At 46.6% G+C, this 17,938-nt stretch overlaps 1 protein-coding gene across 7 annotated transcripts in view; it reads left to right on the top strand.

The window, feature by feature from the left end:
* The window catches only part of LOC119383561 (condensin-2 complex subunit H2), an 86,464-nt gene that overhangs the window by 43,368 nt on the left and 25,158 nt on the right, over positions 1 to 17,938 (top strand). For all 7 annotated transcript variants that reach the window (XM_049412577.1, XM_049412576.1, XM_037651786.2 and 4 more), the window contains 2 exons: positions 5,486 to 5,549; positions 8,127 to 8,216. In XM_049412577.1, the coding sequence (XP_049268534.1) occupies positions 5,486 to 5,549; positions 8,127 to 8,216 (154 nt within the window). The remainder of the gene's footprint in view (positions 1 to 5,485; positions 5,550 to 8,126; positions 8,217 to 17,938) is intronic.

The following is a 17,938-nucleotide window of genomic DNA, read 5'->3' as shown; positions in this document are numbered from 1 at the left end:
ACTATCGAGCAGTTGACCGAAGATGCTTATCGTAAGGCTTGTCAGCGATTGAGCCGTACTGGCGCGTTTGCCACCTGCCGCCATCACGCCTCCGTGCATTTCCACTGCTTATCCGTAAAGACATCGCCGCACGGCGCCGTGATAGCGGCCCTTTTGAATTTCCGGTCCGCTTCACCCCATAACACTTCGGCATCGCGACAAAGCTGACTTTCGGACTCTGCTACTGTCACAAACAGGACGACTCACGAAAGCGCTGGTTCGAACCTACGAGATGATAGACGCGGCAGAGGTTAGGGCTTCAATTATCGCCTTTCGGACCTGCAATTTGGGCAGAAAGTCCGAAAAATCGGACGCCGAAGAGTTTTAGCGTCCGAAATTTCCGACGTTCCTGACCACTGAAATCTGTGGGGCTGGTGACGGTACCGCGAAAGCGTCTGAATTTTCGAGCATGTCCGGAAAATCGGGCGTCCGAAAAATTGGCACCTGACTGTATCTGCCGCGCTTCGTTGTCGTCGGCGCGGCCTTCGGCGCCGGCTGTGAGGGCACCGTTGGCGCCAATTAACTCAGATGTTTTGAGACAGCAGAGCGTAAAATAAAGCAAGTCTCAAGATAAAAATGAACGCGCGCACGAAACGCTTTACCGCAGACGCATTCGACAGAATGGCGGTGATAGCAGCGTAGCGCGTATAGTTCACTGTAGTAGCGCGGGAGCGCGGGGATACAGGAACCGGAATGTAGGATGTTCGCGATGTCAATACGATTTTCCACAGTTGACCAGTGCCTCCAAGATCGGCATTTCCATTTACAAATCTCTGAGACGTGAAGTAGCGATCGAAATAAAGCCTCATAGATCACCAATTAGCTTTCGTTTGATCTCTGAGGAGATAATGGCTGGCGATTCGGCGTGCGTGACAGTCTCAGACAGAGTCCGGATTATCGAATGTAGATCTCGCAGCTGTCCGAAATGTCGGTCGTCTTTACACATTACTTCTATGGGATCATCGGCGGTGCCGCGCGACTGTCCGAATTACCGAGCATGTCCGAATTATCGGTGTCCGATTTATCGGTCGGCGACTGTAAAGCATAGCGTACCGTCGCATGTCTTGCAGTAAACTCTTGTTTTCCTCTTGGTTTTCTAGTCGTACTTGCATTTTTTACAGTTTGTATAAGTTTACATCCTGGCAAGCTAATGCTGAAATGTGAACTGAGATGGCGCGAAGCAGAAAACAAAACTGACTGATGTTTTGGGCTGATTTGCATCGTCGTTGCTCTCAGGGTCAAAGTCCGACCAAAAAGCAGCATCCTCAGACGCAATGCTGCTTGTTAAATTGATAAAATCAGCCACAAGCACACCGGAATGTCGATATCTGCAATCTTTCGAAGCTTCCCACTTGGACAATCGTGCAGCTTCGGAGTGCGTTCAAAAATCAAGGCTATGCGGGGAAAAAACAAACTACATAAAGAAGAAAACTATCATCCTTCCCCTTCATGACAGATGGCGCAGTGTGTCCGCGAACAGCGTGGAATGTTTCGAAAGTTTAAATTCAAACCATTGATAGCAGGCTATCGATGCCCTATGGGCGCTGTAGGGAAAGAGTGGTCACTGTCTGCATGCGATGAGCACATGCAATGACAAGAAGTCGGTTCGGTGTTTTCAGCAGTTTGTTGGTCTACAGTCGCCGACCGATTTTCCGAACCTGGCGGGTACCGCAGAATAGTAAAAAAAATCAAAAAGTCCGAAAAGGTTGTTAAGACATGAAAATGAAGTTTATTTGGATTAGAGCAGCCTAAAAAAATCTCTAATAATGCCCTGCTTCGTGCTACACTTGGGAACGAGCAGATTTGGTTGTATTTGGTAGGGGTGTGCAAATAGTGAAATTTCACCTCGAATCGAATAGTGCCAAATAGTGGCCAAAAATATAGAATATCGAATAGTATATTTACACGCAGTGTGTGCCGCCAGTTACGGCAAGACAAAGGAAAAATGAGGGACGCTACGGCATGCCGACAGTTTTATTTCGCACTTGTTCGACTATGGCTTTTGTTTCAGTTTTTATTGGCGCGCAAGCATGTTGATAGAAGGGCCGCCATTGCAGTCAGCAGCGGCACTCCTAACGACTAATAGAGGGGGGGGGGAGTATGGTAGCTAGTTTTTTTTTTTCCCATGGTCGCGCAATACGGCTCATCTGACAATGGTAATGTTGTGCTTCATCGCCATGAGTGCTCCAGGCCCACAAATCTTCGGGCGGCCGTTCACAGCAGCGTTTTAACTGCGTGCCGAAACGATGGAAGTTTCTGAACGAGTGGTTCGGTGCGGCAGTGGCGACTGCCCAGCGTGAACAAATTTTTACATCCAAAGCCATTGACCGAGGGTTTTGCATACCAAAGTCGGGACGTTTTACGCCGCTTGCGGCATATGCAACTGAAATACACAAGAAGTCTGTGCCTTCCTTTTGGGAACAAAGTTGTGAAGGGCTTGACAGTTTTTTCATGTGTTTTTCTATGTGCGGAAATGACATAATCTCCTTTGAGATCAGCATGCGCTCACTTTTGAACCAGGATGTCAGAGAAAGTTTTATCGAAAGGCCTACTGTAACGACGTTAACGTCAGTTTTTGCCACCGCACCCTAACCAAGTTGCACCATTGGCCTCTGTCGCGTTTCAGATATTCGTCCTGTCGAATTATTCGAAACTTCGAATACTAGCTATTCGAAAGTCTAATCGAATTATTCGATTAGGTACTATTCGATTTGAATTCGAAACTCGAATATTCGCACACCCCTAGTATTCGGGCTACAGTGACGTCAACAGTGCATTGGGAATCGCTGCCGCTGACCATTGCAGCAGATGGCACAGGAGGTGGCCCCATGGTACGAAGCACACAGAATTTGAAGGCAAACGCAAAAAGATGCACATGGTCGATTCCACGAAAGATAAAAAAAAAGGTGTATACTTGATGTTTTCGAGTTTCCTGATAATTTTGTATGTTGTGCACATATGACTGCATAGCGCAAAATCGCAGTTGGTTTTCAAATAAAATATTTTTTCAACAGAGGAAAATTCGACAAGTGTCGCCGGTTGACGACGACCATCTTACAAAGAGTGCGTTTTCATAAATTCGGAGCCACGCTGGCAGCTACTGAAGCTATATATTACAAATATCTTTCTTTTTAGCAGAAATAGAATTCTGAGCAAATTATGTATTTTTAAAAATTCACGAAAAACTTGCGTTTTTGAAAATCAGTCAAATTTGGGACGCTATGGCTGCTACTGTGAACATCTTAGCTTGTTCATATTTGCAGTATGAATAGGCCTTTATGTAAAAGTGAACCTCTGCATTTGTATTTCTCTAATAATTTTCAAAGTAGTAAATTTTCATGCTCGAAACACCAAAAAGACAAAAGCGCTCCTCGAAAAAAAAATCTATAATAAAAAAACCCAATCTCAATTTTGTTAAAAGTCCCCCAAAATGTTTTCAATGGACTGCAGAATGATATTATGAAAAAACATGCTGCATCATTTTTATTAGAACAAAAGCAGAAAATGTCAAACATCGTGTTTCCAGGGCTTGGTGGCTACTGCGTAAAGGACATCTCTAGTAACAAGAAAATACAGTAACACGTCTTTTTTCTTCTCTGAGCTTCACTAAACAACAGTAATGATCTATTGTCTATTTCCGCCACCTGTGTTACGTTGATGACGGTCGATTGCTTCAGTCGGAGGTTTATCAGCGCACGCTGAACAAGGCACTTGCGGAAGTGCGCTTTCACACATCTGATGATTCCCTGATCGAGGGGTTGAAGCACAGATGTGCAATTAGGCAGCAGGTACTCAAGGCGCACATTTGTTAGCCGTACGTTGACAATGTGCGCCGAAGCGGTAATCAACAATCATTAAAATGTTGCGGCCCTCCTTTCTCATCTTCTTGTCCAGGGACAGAAGCCACTCCGTAAATAGCTCCTGAGTCATCCAGGCTCGTTTGATGGCCCTGTAGTCGCACGGAAGAGACACTACATTCTTCATGCAGCGTGGCTGTGCAAAGCCTCCCAATGTCGAGAGGCTTAAGCTTCTCAGTGCCGGTTGCGTTACAACAATAGAGTGCAGTAACACGAACCTTTGATTTTTTGCTGCCTTTTCATTCTTCACCCTTGAAGTGCATTGTTTTGTCCGGCAGAAGTTGGTAGAAGCAGGCTGTCTCGTCGGCGTTAATTACATCATCCGCACGGTACGCATCCACCATTTCCCTAAACTTGTCTTCCCGCCACGTGGATGCTGCTACTTTGTCTGCCGCCTTCTCCTCACCGGACACAGTCTGCCAGGTGATAGCATTTCACTGACGAAAACGGTGGAGCCATCCAGAAGATGCTTCAAAGCCTGCGATATCCAGAATTGTAGTAAACTGTCGTGCCTTCTCCTGGATCATGGTGCCTGACACGGGCACGTTCTGCGCTCTTACGTCTTTGAACCGCGTCAGCACCGCTGAGTCTGTCTGCCCGTTAGTCACCAAGCCGCAGGCGCTTTCTTAAGGGGTCAAGTTGCGATTGCACCTGGCACTTTATTATTTTCTGCTTGTCCTTCAGGATAGTGGCAATTGTAGAACGTGCCACTCTGTGCTCTTTGGCCACAACAGCTAATTGTCGAAGAATATCGACCTTTTTGCTTAGCGAAAATTGTTTACGCTTCTTCGCTGCAGGGAGAGATGAACTCATTGTAGTAGCACCACAGCACGAACGCGGACACAATATTATAAACAACGCCGAAAAAAGATGGACACGTCTGACAAGGCAAAGAGCGCATGCAGAAGTAAGCTAGTACAAAAGAAAAAAAACCAGATGCATCGCCGGCATCGCGGCTGTCGTAGCCTTTCCCACAGACAATGCCTTGCCAGAGAAAAGGAAAAGCTATAAAAAAGTTCCTTGCGTTTCATTTTCTGCTCCCACACTATCTCGGGTTTTCCGCGCCCGTGTTTCCTATGTCCTCTCGCTCTGCCTCGCTGATCTTGCCCTCGCACAACGTGTCCTCACCTCTGCGCGCAAAACCTGATCAACAAAAAGAAAAAAAAAAGGAAGTCGTTCTTTCGTTGTTTTTTTTTTTTCCCGCGATACACCGTATCGCGTTTTTCGAGGAGCAAGGTGTTCGCTCGCTGTGTCGTCTGCTTTTCTACCGCTCTTGTGGCCGTGACTGATTCACTCAAACCCAAGACTTCCTGCACTTCAGACTAAGAATTCGTAGTACTGAGGCGCTGTTGATGTAACATGGAACCAAATATAGTGCTCATTATTCTGGAAAGTTTGTTATTCTGAAGTTCGTAGTAGTGAAATAATTTTACATTGAAACTATTAGCAGTCGGCACAGGATTTCTTGAAAGTTCGTTAATCTGAAAATTTCGTTAATGTGGTGTTCGTTCTGCTGAGATTTCACTGTGTTGTGTTCTTTTCTTTGTTGCACATCAAGTGCCTCTTGTATTTCCTATGCATAATTGCAGAAGGATGGCTTCGAGGATAGTGCCGAGGATGTGGATGACGTTGACGATGGTCCCGACATGCCTTGTAAGTGTAGCCTTGTGAATTGCTCATAGAATGTTGCCATGTAAGGCTCTTTTGCTACTTCTTGTTATGTGACGCTATGCATTGCTCCAATTGGTCACCCACGTCTCTCATTACAGAAGCGAAGAGTGGAGTGAGATAGGTACCATACACTTCCTTTATAAATGATAGCAAATGTGCCTAATTTACAGCAACAAACAAAAACATTTAAATAACATTGCTTGAAGCGGGTTAATGTCTCATCGTTTCCATGCATCCTACTTTCTCGTACGTTAGCTAGCTCATTGTGTGCCCCTCCTGTCTCCCATATTTTACGGTAAAGCTGCTAAAGTGTGTTCCACAGCTGTTGTCACGTGACAACTTGTCCAGTATCAAATGTTAATCAAAGAACTTCACGAGTCCCAGGCTATTACTTTCAACTGTAACTTGAACAGTCATGAAATAAAAGTGCCTCATTATATTAGACAACAACTTACACACACGACATTTTTTGGCTGTTATGGACTCATTTGAGCAGCTGATTTTGATGGCAATGTTATCAGTCGCCCTGGCCGCAAATGTCCATCGCAGCTGTTGCATTCTCGCATAAAAGCGGTCCTAGGGCAGGCCGAAAATAGGCAATAGTGGCAGGAGATGACGTGTGTTCAGTGCATTCACTGCACGTTAGGCATTGACAAATAATTACTTAGTGCAAAAAAAAACGCAGCGCACAGGGACAAGCACTTGTCCCTTGTGTATCTTCCCTGTGTGCTGCGTTTTTTCTTGTGCTAAGTAATTTTTTGTCATTATGCACCAACTAGCCCCTCAAAAAGTCCTATTACATTGACCATTGCCAGGACGCATGCTACTGCTCTTGGAACCACTGCTGCAATCACCGTCAGGGTCAGGCACGGGCAAGACGACCAGTAACGTTCAAATTATCTGGCCAAGCCTAACTTCAGGATAGATATAATGAAAGTACGGCGTGTGCGTGCACACGTGTGAGGTCACTCGCAGTTTTAAACTGCACGTGATCCTGTGGGTGTGCTGTGCCTGGTCAATCAGTCATTATGCATTTGAAACTTCCTTGCACACAGGTTGACTGTTGTTTCTGCTTCTACTCTTTAAAGGGGCCCTGCAACACTTTTTGAGCGGGGTCAAAAAGCGCTGCCAATCGGTAGTCGAGGCTCCCGAGAACACGCGAGCCAAATATTATAGCGAAGTGAGCAGTCTGGAATTTACAATAAATTCTCAAAGTCAGCTGAAAATCGCTCCCTCTTCTCTCGACAAATGATGTATTAGTCCGCAATATATGACGCGATTGTCGGCAGTTCGACCATTGGCTGATGTTATAATCACGATAACACCCTCATTATTACCTTCGTTGTTAATTTTGAGTTCAATAAGTAGATAATATGTATATTTATATTGTGTTATGCTGTTAAAACACCGAACAGACATTAATATTAGCACTTCCGGTCTCACCGACAGCTCGTCTGCTCGTAGTTGGCGTGTTTGCATTTTCGTCACCATGCGCAGTGCCAAAATCGTGAATATTTCTGTGCTTTTGACCATCGCCGGTTGCCGTTGAGGGTGACAGCCGTTCGAGTGTTGCCTCGTCAGCTGGAAACTGCATCGTCGGCATGTTCTCACGACCGACCGAGGCAGCGGTGCAGCATTTCTCCGATAACAATGCTGGCGCCGGCTAGTTTAGGATACCTGTGTTCGCTGTATGGCGAGAGTCCCGTTCACTGTCTGTTCAGTATGTCATCGAGCTGTACCTCGGCGTATCCTCCCCGTAGTCTCACGTTCCCGAGAAACCGCGACACAGCAACCAAGCAGACTCACATTTTCATGGTAGCTGCAGATAGCCGGGGGATGGGTCCGCACCGGCCCAATGCCCCACGATGCTTTCTTCTAGTCTTTAGTTCTTTGTTGTCAGCCCGCACTCGCTGTGTGCACGCAGCTTTGCCGTGTTAAATACGATTCAAGTGCGAGCTGTGTGACGAGCCGGTGTATTGGAGTGTGGGTCGAAACCCATCTCAGCTGTCATTCGTTCCAAATGCGCACGCAGGTTTGCGTCTATGGTTGGCAGAGCGATGAAAACACTACGGCAGTTCGAGGTGCACACCCAACATTACCAAACCGACTCGCAGTTTTCAAGCACGCGCGATACATGGTGCGATGGGCTTCGCTCAACGACCACCACGCAAGCCGACCGGAAGTGGCGCCACAGACCACGTGGTTGCGCTGAGACGCCAGAGAGAACAAAATTAAGAAAAAAAAATGCCGCCAGCGCTGACGTAACTCTTCGGTGCCTCCTCGCACCTCCGCCCTCCCTCCCTTCACGCCCCGTGCAGCTTTCCACGCGCTCGCGGCGTTGAGTGGAGGGAGAAAGCTGCGGAACGTGATCTCTATAATTTGGTAACACCACTTAGACTTGACGGATTCGAAAAATTTTTGCGGCATATGACTCGTGAAGAGTCATACGTCAATAATGAGACTATTCCAATATAACTAAGAAAGGTGTTGCAGGGCCCCTTTAAAACCACTGTTTACGACAAATCGTTATCAATGCTAAATTATCTGCTGTTCTTTCAGCTGACGACCTTCCAGGCACAGAACAGGAAGACAAGGACCTTGACCTTGCGTGCTGCGCTGATATCAACTTGCCCGTAGCAGCTGAGCAAGGTATGCACTTGGTGAAATTTTTCTTTAAACCTTTACCTCCTGTTCACAAGCACAGTGATGAAATTTGGTATCAATGCAGTAAGACGTCATTTCAAGAGACACTCGGGACCCGGGAAGCGTGTCTCTTGTAACCAAAAATTCTAAAAACGCTAAACCAAAACCACATTAATGAGAACTGACGATCAAGCCAAGGAAAGTATAGGGGATATAGGATCTAACAAAGAAAAAACAATCCCTTATAATCCCCTTCTTTCGTTAAACCAAAACTAAAAATTATAAATATGAAACAGCAGAATTAAGCCAAAGGAATGAAAATTGCAGCACACACAGGTTCATACGACGTCGGCCACGTTGCGTGAGCTTGTCTGGGTTGTTTCTTTGCTAAATGGAGAAGAATTTACTCTAGGAACCCAGAAAAGTAATCCTAGATAGCCAATTGTCTCTTGTGCCTTTTGTAGGCAATGTGATGGCGAACTTAGGCAAGCAGGGTGTCTACCGACCGGGAAAACTGGGAAAACCAGAAATTCTCAGGTATTTTCAATAGTCCGGAAAACTCGGGGAAATTGTGCTCCCATCAGTTGTTGCCACATTATTAAATAAGCCCTCCATGAGAAGCGCGCATTCTGATGTGGCAGTCGAAGAAGACGATGACGTTGATGAGAGGGACTCGCCTACTGTTCGCTGGTGTGGCGTCGTGTAGCCTGTGCAGCATGCAAGTTATTAAGTTTAAGTAAATTATTCTATACCTTTCTACTATGTCTCGTGACTTCTACAATGCCCGAAGACAACATCTTGAGAAGTGGGTTATCATCCAGTTGCCAACGAAAGTGTAAACGTGAGTTCAGCACACGGAGCTAGTTACCCTGAATGGAACCGACCGAGGGAACAGCCAACCTGACTGGCGGTGGATACACGGACTCTGACCATGGAGACACGATCACGGCTCGCGACCACCTTCAAGTTCTCCAAGCAAAGGACTGACTGCTATTGACACTCCTGGAAAGACTGACTGCAGCCGGCGCGGCGAAGCCTCAACCGGCGCCAACGTTCCAGGTGATCCCTGACCTAAGTCACAACATCAGTGCCTTCGACGGCTCCAAGGACGCTCCTTCAGCGCGCGAGTGTATCGAGAACATTCACCGAACGTTGATGCTTCACTGGCGGCCTTCTGCCTACATGCTCGAAACTGCCAAGGCCCGGATGGTTGGAGCTATAGTCGGTGACAAGCTAAGAATAAAAAGTAAACTCTACCGCTGTCCATTTGTGTTATGCGCGTCCAACTACGGCCGCTCTTTACCATGACGTAACGGTTAAGACGAGCCAATGAAAAATGCAACATGGCGGCGTTCGCGACGAGAGGCGAGGTAGCGCTGCACCGATACCGAGATCCGTCAATTCTAATTTCCTGAGGTGTTTGTTTCTTCCAGAAGAAGCTGTTTCCTACTGTTATTCGTACGTACCCAGCATCATCCTCGCCGGTCGTCATCCGATGCAGTAGAAGCTTGTGACTGCCGCGTTTGGAGATCACCGAAGCGGCAGCAGCTCGGAGTGTTTTACAACGCTTTAGCGCGTTCCGTCGTTTCGGCAGCTTCAAGTTGCAACACGGCGTGTGTTCCCTCCATCGCTCGGATACACCAAGCATATCGCCAGAGGGTCACCACATCGACGATTGTCGTCGCGTTCATTCGTGTGCAGTGAGGTGAAAGTGAAGTCGGAATGTGCGCGTCTGTGTACGATTTACCGCCCGCAAAAGCCATGGCGTTAGCGTTGCCACAAGTACGTGTGCGTGTGTGTGTGTATTACTTGGAGCTCGCAACGTTGGAATCTTGGTGATCTATTGTGTTATGCGCCGTGCTGTGCTCCTATATAAACGACGTATGTACGGACGAAGCGTGAGAGAAAGAAAGCCACCAACGTAGCCCGTTAGCGCAACACATTGCGAAAGTAAACAAACCAGGTGTGGAGAATATGCAGTGGTGTGTGCATTATAAGAAGATAATTGTGGTCATCTGGTGCGTGTGTGATTTTGTGACGTGTGCCTATTGGCGCAGTTGCGTCGTCTTAACGGAATTCAGTTCCACCGGCTCAGAATGATGTGCTAGGTTGAAGTGCCCGTCGCGTAAGTCTCACGCTCGATGCACGAACGCCTTGCAATGTTAAACGCCGTGTGAGGTAATCGTTGTCAGCAAACCGTGAAATAATGCGCTCGCTGTGGCACATCGATTGCATGGATCGTGATCGTAACTGAAGTAACGCCGCTAAAACTATTATTGAGTAAAAAAAATGCTTTTGTTTTTAATGGCGTTGCATCATATTTCACGATATCATATTTGGAATTCTTGTTTTTGGCTAACGTGCGTCTTTTTTTGCATTTCGCGTGTATTGTGTGCATGTATCACGCAGTGATAATTTGTTTATATTAAACTCGTGAAGCTCATGGTGCATAGACTCTTTTGTTTAAGCGCTTATCCCTTCTTCTGAAGCCTCACCCCCTCACTATGCTTCACGAACAAATGAAGAGGGGGGAGCCGGAGAGGTGGGGCTTGACAATGTACGAAACGGATGTACTTATCGGTTGTGTCCACCGATATTATCTATATAGACATCTATATGTTTTCCTTTTTTTTCATCGCAGATGCGCGTGTTTTCTCTATGTCCGAGTGTGTATGTGTGGTCTTTTGGCTACTGATTTTTTTCAGTTCTACATTTTTTATTGTTTATTTTTTTCCTTGCTCTACCTGCACGGAGGACGATGCTATAAAAGCGCATCGAAGCCTCGTAAATTTTGCCTTGATATCAAAACGTTGACAAATAAACTGTCTTTTGAGAAGCGTATATCCTTTTCCTATTTGTCGTATGGCAACCGATGGCAGCCTCAGTGTATATATATATATATATATATATATATATATATATATATATATATATATATATATATATATATATATATATATATGACAAACACATATATATATATATACATGGTAGGGGGGGGGGGGGGGCTCTTCCAGTAAAAGTCTGCCGCCCTGCTGTCTGGGGCGACGACTGGTATGTAATAAATAAATAATAAATTAATTAAAAGCTTGAACGTTCAAAGTCTTAAGGGGTAATGGCAGTGCCAGTGCAAGTTGTCGAGGCGAGAAACAAATAATCCCACGTAAAGCTTTTAGTCAACTCCAATTTAGCCGCGTACATCTCCTTGGCGTGAAAGTAACGGTAACGCATGCAATGACCCCCACAGTTAAACGCGATATGTGCTACACGCTTTTATTTCGTTGAAACAAGACGTCAAATGAAGCCTTGGCGTTTAGCTCAAACACGATGACAAGCACGGCGACTAGAGACGCAAATGCGGTATTAACGGCAACACATGAGTCGAAATTCACGAAGGCAATCTCAGACCACTTCGCCATACTTCCCTTTGAGTCACAGTTGCCATAGTTACACCAGACAGTGAAGAAAACTGGCGGCAAAAGTTTCGCAAAAAAAAATTAGAAACGACCTTGTTAAATGCGATTAATGTCCGTGTTTCGTTCTTTGAAACCATAAAATAACGATTCCTTTATTTTAAGTTTTATGTTAAATCGGGCAGTTTTTGTTTTAATACCAAAATAGGTGCTGCTCAGAAACATCACCTTTGAGATGTACATTACTTCTTCGTATAGACTCCGAGATGACCGTGGCGGGGGGTGCGATTTAAATAACAGCTATATTGTTATGCTGACGCTGAACTCCGTGCCTTCACAGTTTATTTTATCTAGCCTTGCTTTCTTTATTTCAGTATCAGTGCAGTATTGTAAAATAAGGTTTATATGCGTGAAAATTATTGCCATTGTTTAGGAACTACTTCGTTTGTAGCGCGGAGGCATGCAAAATATGAGCAATGCGGCCTCGTGGGCGGAGCTTATATTTATTCTTAGGCTGTCACCGACTATAGAGCACTGCACGGGCCCGGGCCGGCCCGAAAGCCCGGGCCCGGCCCGGCCCGCGGGCCGGGCCGGGTAAGGGATTGTTGGATCGGGCCCGGGCCGGGTAAGGGATTGTTGGATCGGGCCCGGGCCGGGCTCGGGCCCGTGATCTTCAGGCTCGGGTCGGGCTCGGGCCTGAGCCAGGCCCGTATTAGGCCCGGGTCTCATACGTATCTGTATAATCACGCTCCGGACACCCGACACGTCACGTCGACGGGGATCGCTAAAGAGGCCGCCGGCTGGTTCACTTCGGCGCTCTAATAGACAGTTGTATTGGAAGCCATTAGTCCGGTCTCGCTTTAAGGCGTAACATTTTCAAAGATCGAAGGCGGTCACACGAAGGCGACGAGACAGCCATCTTCAGGGAACAGCGAGGACGGTGGCTCGCTCTCTAACGGGTGTGCCTCGCTTTGACAGATCTATGGCACTGCGGTGGCGGTGACTCGGGGAAGAAGGGTGGGACAAAGAACGTTCTTGTTTTGAACACGAAAACATTGTGTACGTTGGGTGCATTTGCCTGCCGATGAGTCAGCACGACAGCTTTAATTTATGTAACGCTGACCAGCCTGGTGTATTCCTACCAGAAGCAGCTAGAGCACGTTTTTTTTTTTTTTTTTTTCATTGCATTGTGCAATAGATGAAGTTTGCAGACTTGCTACTTTTACTCAACAGCCCTAGCTCGTATGCAATTGATGTAAAACTTAAACTAAAAAATGTCTGCCATGTTTTTTTTTTTTTCAGTTTATGGAGGTATATTTTGTAGTCGTTCTTTGAAATGCAAAAATAAGATTGCGTGGTTAGCACTGCGTGCGTACATGAAACAGCCAGCTATGACTCCAATTATATTTTATATTGCCCTGCAATTATTTCGCAAGAGTGTTACGGGCGTAATTAACCGAAAGTATACACAGTACCAGTGAAAGTCGTGACACTGAAAGAAGTTCCCAAAACAATCTCTAGAAAATATCTTGTGTGCGGCAGGTATCTTCACAATAACCGAAGGTTAGACAGTCTCCTTTATGCTCAAGGCATAACTAGCTGAAACGGGTTGGGTCGGGCCGGGCTGGGCCGGGCCCAAACCTTTCGGGCCCGGGCCGGGTACGGGCCACATTTAAGAACACCGGGCCGGGCTCGGGCGGGCCGGAGCATGGCGTTTTCGGGCCGGGCCGGGCCCGTGCCGGAAAAATTGGCCCGTGCAGTGCTCTAGTTGGAGCTGCCAAGGGCTGGTACCGTTCAAGAAGCTCCCAAATCACGTCTTGGGAAGAGTTCGAGCTACGTTTCCGTCGAACCTTCAAGAGCCAAAGTCGCATTGCGGAACGATGGTGCAGGATGCAAGAGTGTGTGCATCAGCGTAACGAGAGCACAACCGCCTGTTTTCATGACAAGGTGTGTCTTTGCCATGAAGTTAGCCTTGGTTTTGGGACGTTAAACCCCAGAGCCTTTGTACCCTCCCCCCCCAAAGTAGGCACCTGGATCCGCCTCTGAGCCATAGTTAGGTAACTCCTCTTACTACAGCGGCTGCATTTTCTGAAGGAGTGAGCTGTTAGCATATATTTGCATAAAATTGCTATTGCTATTGCTGTCTACAGTGAAACCTCGTTAATACGTACCTGCCGGGAACGCGGCATAACTACGCACTAAACGGTAGTACGCATTAAACACCAAGTACAAATTTGCATCTTCTAGCGTACGCCATCACCGCCAGCAAAGAAATAGAGTGCCACAGCAAATATTGCCTAAAGTACCCACCGCAAAGCCTTTTCTTTCTTTTTGCCAAAGTGGAGAAAAGATCCTGGCACTCTTGCACGACCGCCCGATAGTGCGCCGTGGCAACACCAAAGAGCATTTCGAAACTATTACAGGGTGCAGGGTACGCAGTCAACGCGGTGACCGACATAGCGACAGAACGGACAGTGTCTACTTTCCGCGATATATGTGTGTGCGTCTAACCGTGATCTGCTACTAAACGAAAACTGACACAGTTCCAGTGAAACGCGGTACGGCTAGTTGCGGCTAGTTGCGTGCAGCGCGTCGCCTACTCGGCTCACGCCGTCATTGCCGGTCCGCTTGCTGTTCCGCACGCGCGCATTTGTCGGGGGAATGCTGTTCGTACCCACTTCGCTCCAGATCGTGCACAGATCAGATGCGACGAGTAGCTTGTTCAGTTAACGCAGCGATGACGAGCTTCACGCAAGCGATGCGCACTCCGCGACGCTCTAGCGGTCCTGGTAGCCGACGGAGGCGCGTTGGGTGGACGCCTAATAAAAGCGTGCAGTATGGTTACAACAGCGCTACGCTTGCTGTACCGTACGCGTGCGTTTAGTGTGATAACGTCAATGCAGCGATGTTTCTCGGCGCCCGCGACCCGCAATACTAACTACGCAACGGCGATCTGCTTTCGTTTCTACAAAGCGGTGCGCGCCTGATGACGGCTTAGTAGCGTTTGCTGTCGGGCTAGTTACATGGCTGAAGTTCTTCGTCCCAGTCCGAGCATTTGCGCCATCAATTCAACTTCAGCCTTGAAGACGGCCCCGCAAACGAGGCGGCAGCGATCGGCGGCCCAGAGCGTTCAGGTTGTCGCCTAATAAAAGCGTGCAGTAGGCTTAAAAAGCAGCGCGGCGCCGCACGCGTGCCCGAGCAGATAGCTGAAGATACTTATTATGATAAGGTTGTCGGCGATAAGTCATGCCGGCGCGTTCGTCGGTGGCCGTCACGTCGCCTTCGTCCTTTCCCGATGCTTACCTGCAAAGGCGTCGCCGCAATCGCGCGGAAGTCGGAATCGGTGATCAACCGATCTCCACACTTCTCAAAAAGACGGAAAACCTTTGGCGGCACATTGTGGCGTCGGGAAGTTGAGCGGCGCAGTAAAATTTTATGGCACAAAAAGTTATCGCGGTACGCAGGGTACGCACTAACCGGTAGGCAAGGGCGAACCACTACGGCTTAAACGGTCAGCGAATGCATTGGGCTCTATGGGACTCGGTCGGGGATTCGTCGCAACTACGTTTTAACCGTTAGTACGTTTAAAGCGGGTACGTATTAACGAGGTTTGACTGTAGTTCGCTATTTCGCTCTCGTGGCGAAACTGTGACTCTTTTTTGCTGACGTGCGACGGTTGTTGCACCTTCGTGGAGAGTAAATGATTTGGCTGGACAACATAATAGCAAAGGCATCGCACAGCTCCGGGCAATGCGCGAGGATTTGACAACAAGCCACAGCAGCAGAACGAGCGCAATTCCACAGCGTGTTAAACCTGCATTTTTTTCGTCTTTACACGTAACACTCTGGCAAGGTGCAAAAAAAAAGTTTTTTCATGTTTGGTATTAGTCGAACATTCTTGTGCCCTTTTCAGTTTAAAATTAATCCTTTGGTAACTATGCCTTGCATGAAAGGTTGAATTTCAGTTTAACAAAGTTTCGATAGAACGAAGTAAATTGCTGCTTTTACCAACTTCGCTATATTGAGGTTTAACTGTTCTCTGTACTATTCAAATGGGATTAAGTCATTTTTATTTTTTAACGCGCATACTAGAGAGTGACATCATCGAGCGACATGGTGTCACCCATCTTTGCATAAAACGAAGTTCTGTTTCACCTAGGGAATTTTAGCAAAACCACTCGGGGAAAACCTGGAAAACTTGGGGAATTTAGAAATGGTCAACTCGGTAGACACCCTGGCAAGCCAACCAAACCATTTTCAAATGTCTCTTCTCTTATAACTGAGTGTCCTTGTAACTGTGTCTCTTGTAATGAGTTTTTACCGCGGTGTAAGATATATACTCTTTAGGTGGAAACGCTTCTCAGCTTGCATGTAAGGCATGTTCGACCAGATAAAGTAACAAAGGCACAGGTCTGTTGGTCCGCTGACGGCAGCGGGTACCTATCGGCGGAAAGACGCAACTTAAAGAGAGAAAACGCTTTCTGCACCGTTGCTATAGTAACCAACGTAGTCGGCAGCAGTGTCTGCATCTGCTGCATGTCGCATTTTCCACTCGCGAAAAACACAGTATGCGTTTCCAACTGTAGTTGCTGGTGTGTCATAGCCTCGTTCGCTGACTAGTGAGTTCAGGTTTCACGCTGAGCGCCAGTTGCTACGGGAACACGTTTTTGTCTTGAAGTTGCGTCATCCCGCCGATAAGTATCCGCTACCATCAGTTGACCGACGGGCACTCGGCGTTGTTACTTTGTCTGGTCGATCGTGTCTTGCGAGCGTCCTCACCTAAAGAGTATATACCTTACACCGTGGTTTTTACTATAACCACTGATGACTGTAGTCGTAAAGAAAAATTTCCCATGCGGAGAACCTATATTGACTGTACTCGTCCTATTGCATCAAGTCAAGTCACGATTCCTGACATTAAATGGATACACACAACTATGTTGTACCATTTGTGTCTCGCCTTTCATGATATTACTGCCTCTGACACCGTGTAAAACGTGGCTGCCTCATCGCCGCAAGGGAATCAAAGTGCACATAAGAGAAAAAATTTTGATGACTCATCGTCAGACGACAGCTCTGTAGAGTTCTTCATGGAAACGGAAAGTGATGATTTCTCATCTGGAGAGTATGATGACTGATGATTCTGTGGATGGACCGGGCTATTGGACGGGCATTCGGGCCGTGCAGTGAAGCCTCCATCAAGCTATTCTTTCTTTTACGCAATTTGTGAAATAAAGGAAGCTTGTTAAATTGAAATAATGGTGCCATTTTATTCAGAAAAAAAGAACCTCTACAAACTGAGCAAAAAAAAAGTTCTGGTAAATTTGGTACAATTCTTTTCTTTTGCCATGGTAGGGAAAGTGTTATAACTATAACCATGCTGGTACGCCTACTGCCTTCGGCCAGGGGTGTAATGAAGCTCACACAGGAACAGGGAATACTCATTGTTTATTGTGCTGCAGCCTCTTTAAAGCTATTATCAAGAAGCTTGGCCGTGATGACGTCAGCCTGGCGCATCAGCAAACGCCACTTTCTTATCTTGTTATCACTTTGCAGCAGAAATAGTTAACCTGCACCGTCACATTGGAAGGTATTCGTTCACTGGTGTCTTCGATTTTATGCACATCAGCAATTCGTACAATTATGGTGCCCTTGTTTGTAAGGTATCCATTTATATGCTGTTCTTGTACGTATAGGCTTATGTGAATATTCGAGCACTTCGAATATTCGAACGAATATTGCAGCATTCAAATTCGCTTCGACACGAATTTAAATTATTCTAAATTTTGAAGTATTCAAAATGAACGAATGTACATATATAAACCGCATGTAACCCCCTGTAAAGGTGGTTTCACTGCAGTGGAGGGGTGCTGTACCGTGAAAACACCTATCCAGGTGAAATCTACACTGTAACAAAGCCCCACTTGTACTTTCGGAAGCCACGGAAGTGGCTATTTCGCGCAAAGAAAACACAAGGGGAGGGTTAAGGGGAGCGCACTTAACCCTCCCTGACTAGCCCAACAACATGTGCTTCTGGATTACATCCCCACTTGTAGATTATATGAACATATTACCCCCACATCGACTCATCATTTTTAAGTTTAAAATCTTTTATACCGGTTTATATGCTCTCAGTATACAGTAGAACCCCGCTGATACGTTTTTGAAGGGACCGTAAGAAATAAACGTAAGAGACGGGAAACGCAAGAGCTGAAAAACAGGAAAAACGTCAAAATATTTAGTGGTACAGAATTTTATTTCAATGCTTACGAGCAGCACGAAAATTGGCGCGCTCAGCCGCGATCTAGTCGACGG

The sequence above is a fragment of the Rhipicephalus sanguineus genome, chromosome 2 (assembly GCF_013339695.2).
Source record: "Rhipicephalus sanguineus isolate Rsan-2018 chromosome 2, BIME_Rsan_1.4, whole genome shotgun sequence".
NCBI lineage: Eukaryota > Metazoa > Arthropoda > Arachnida > Ixodida > Ixodidae > Rhipicephalus > Rhipicephalus sanguineus.
The sequence above is the reverse complement of the archived record's forward strand: the minus strand, read 5'-3'. Positions and strand labels throughout refer to the sequence as shown.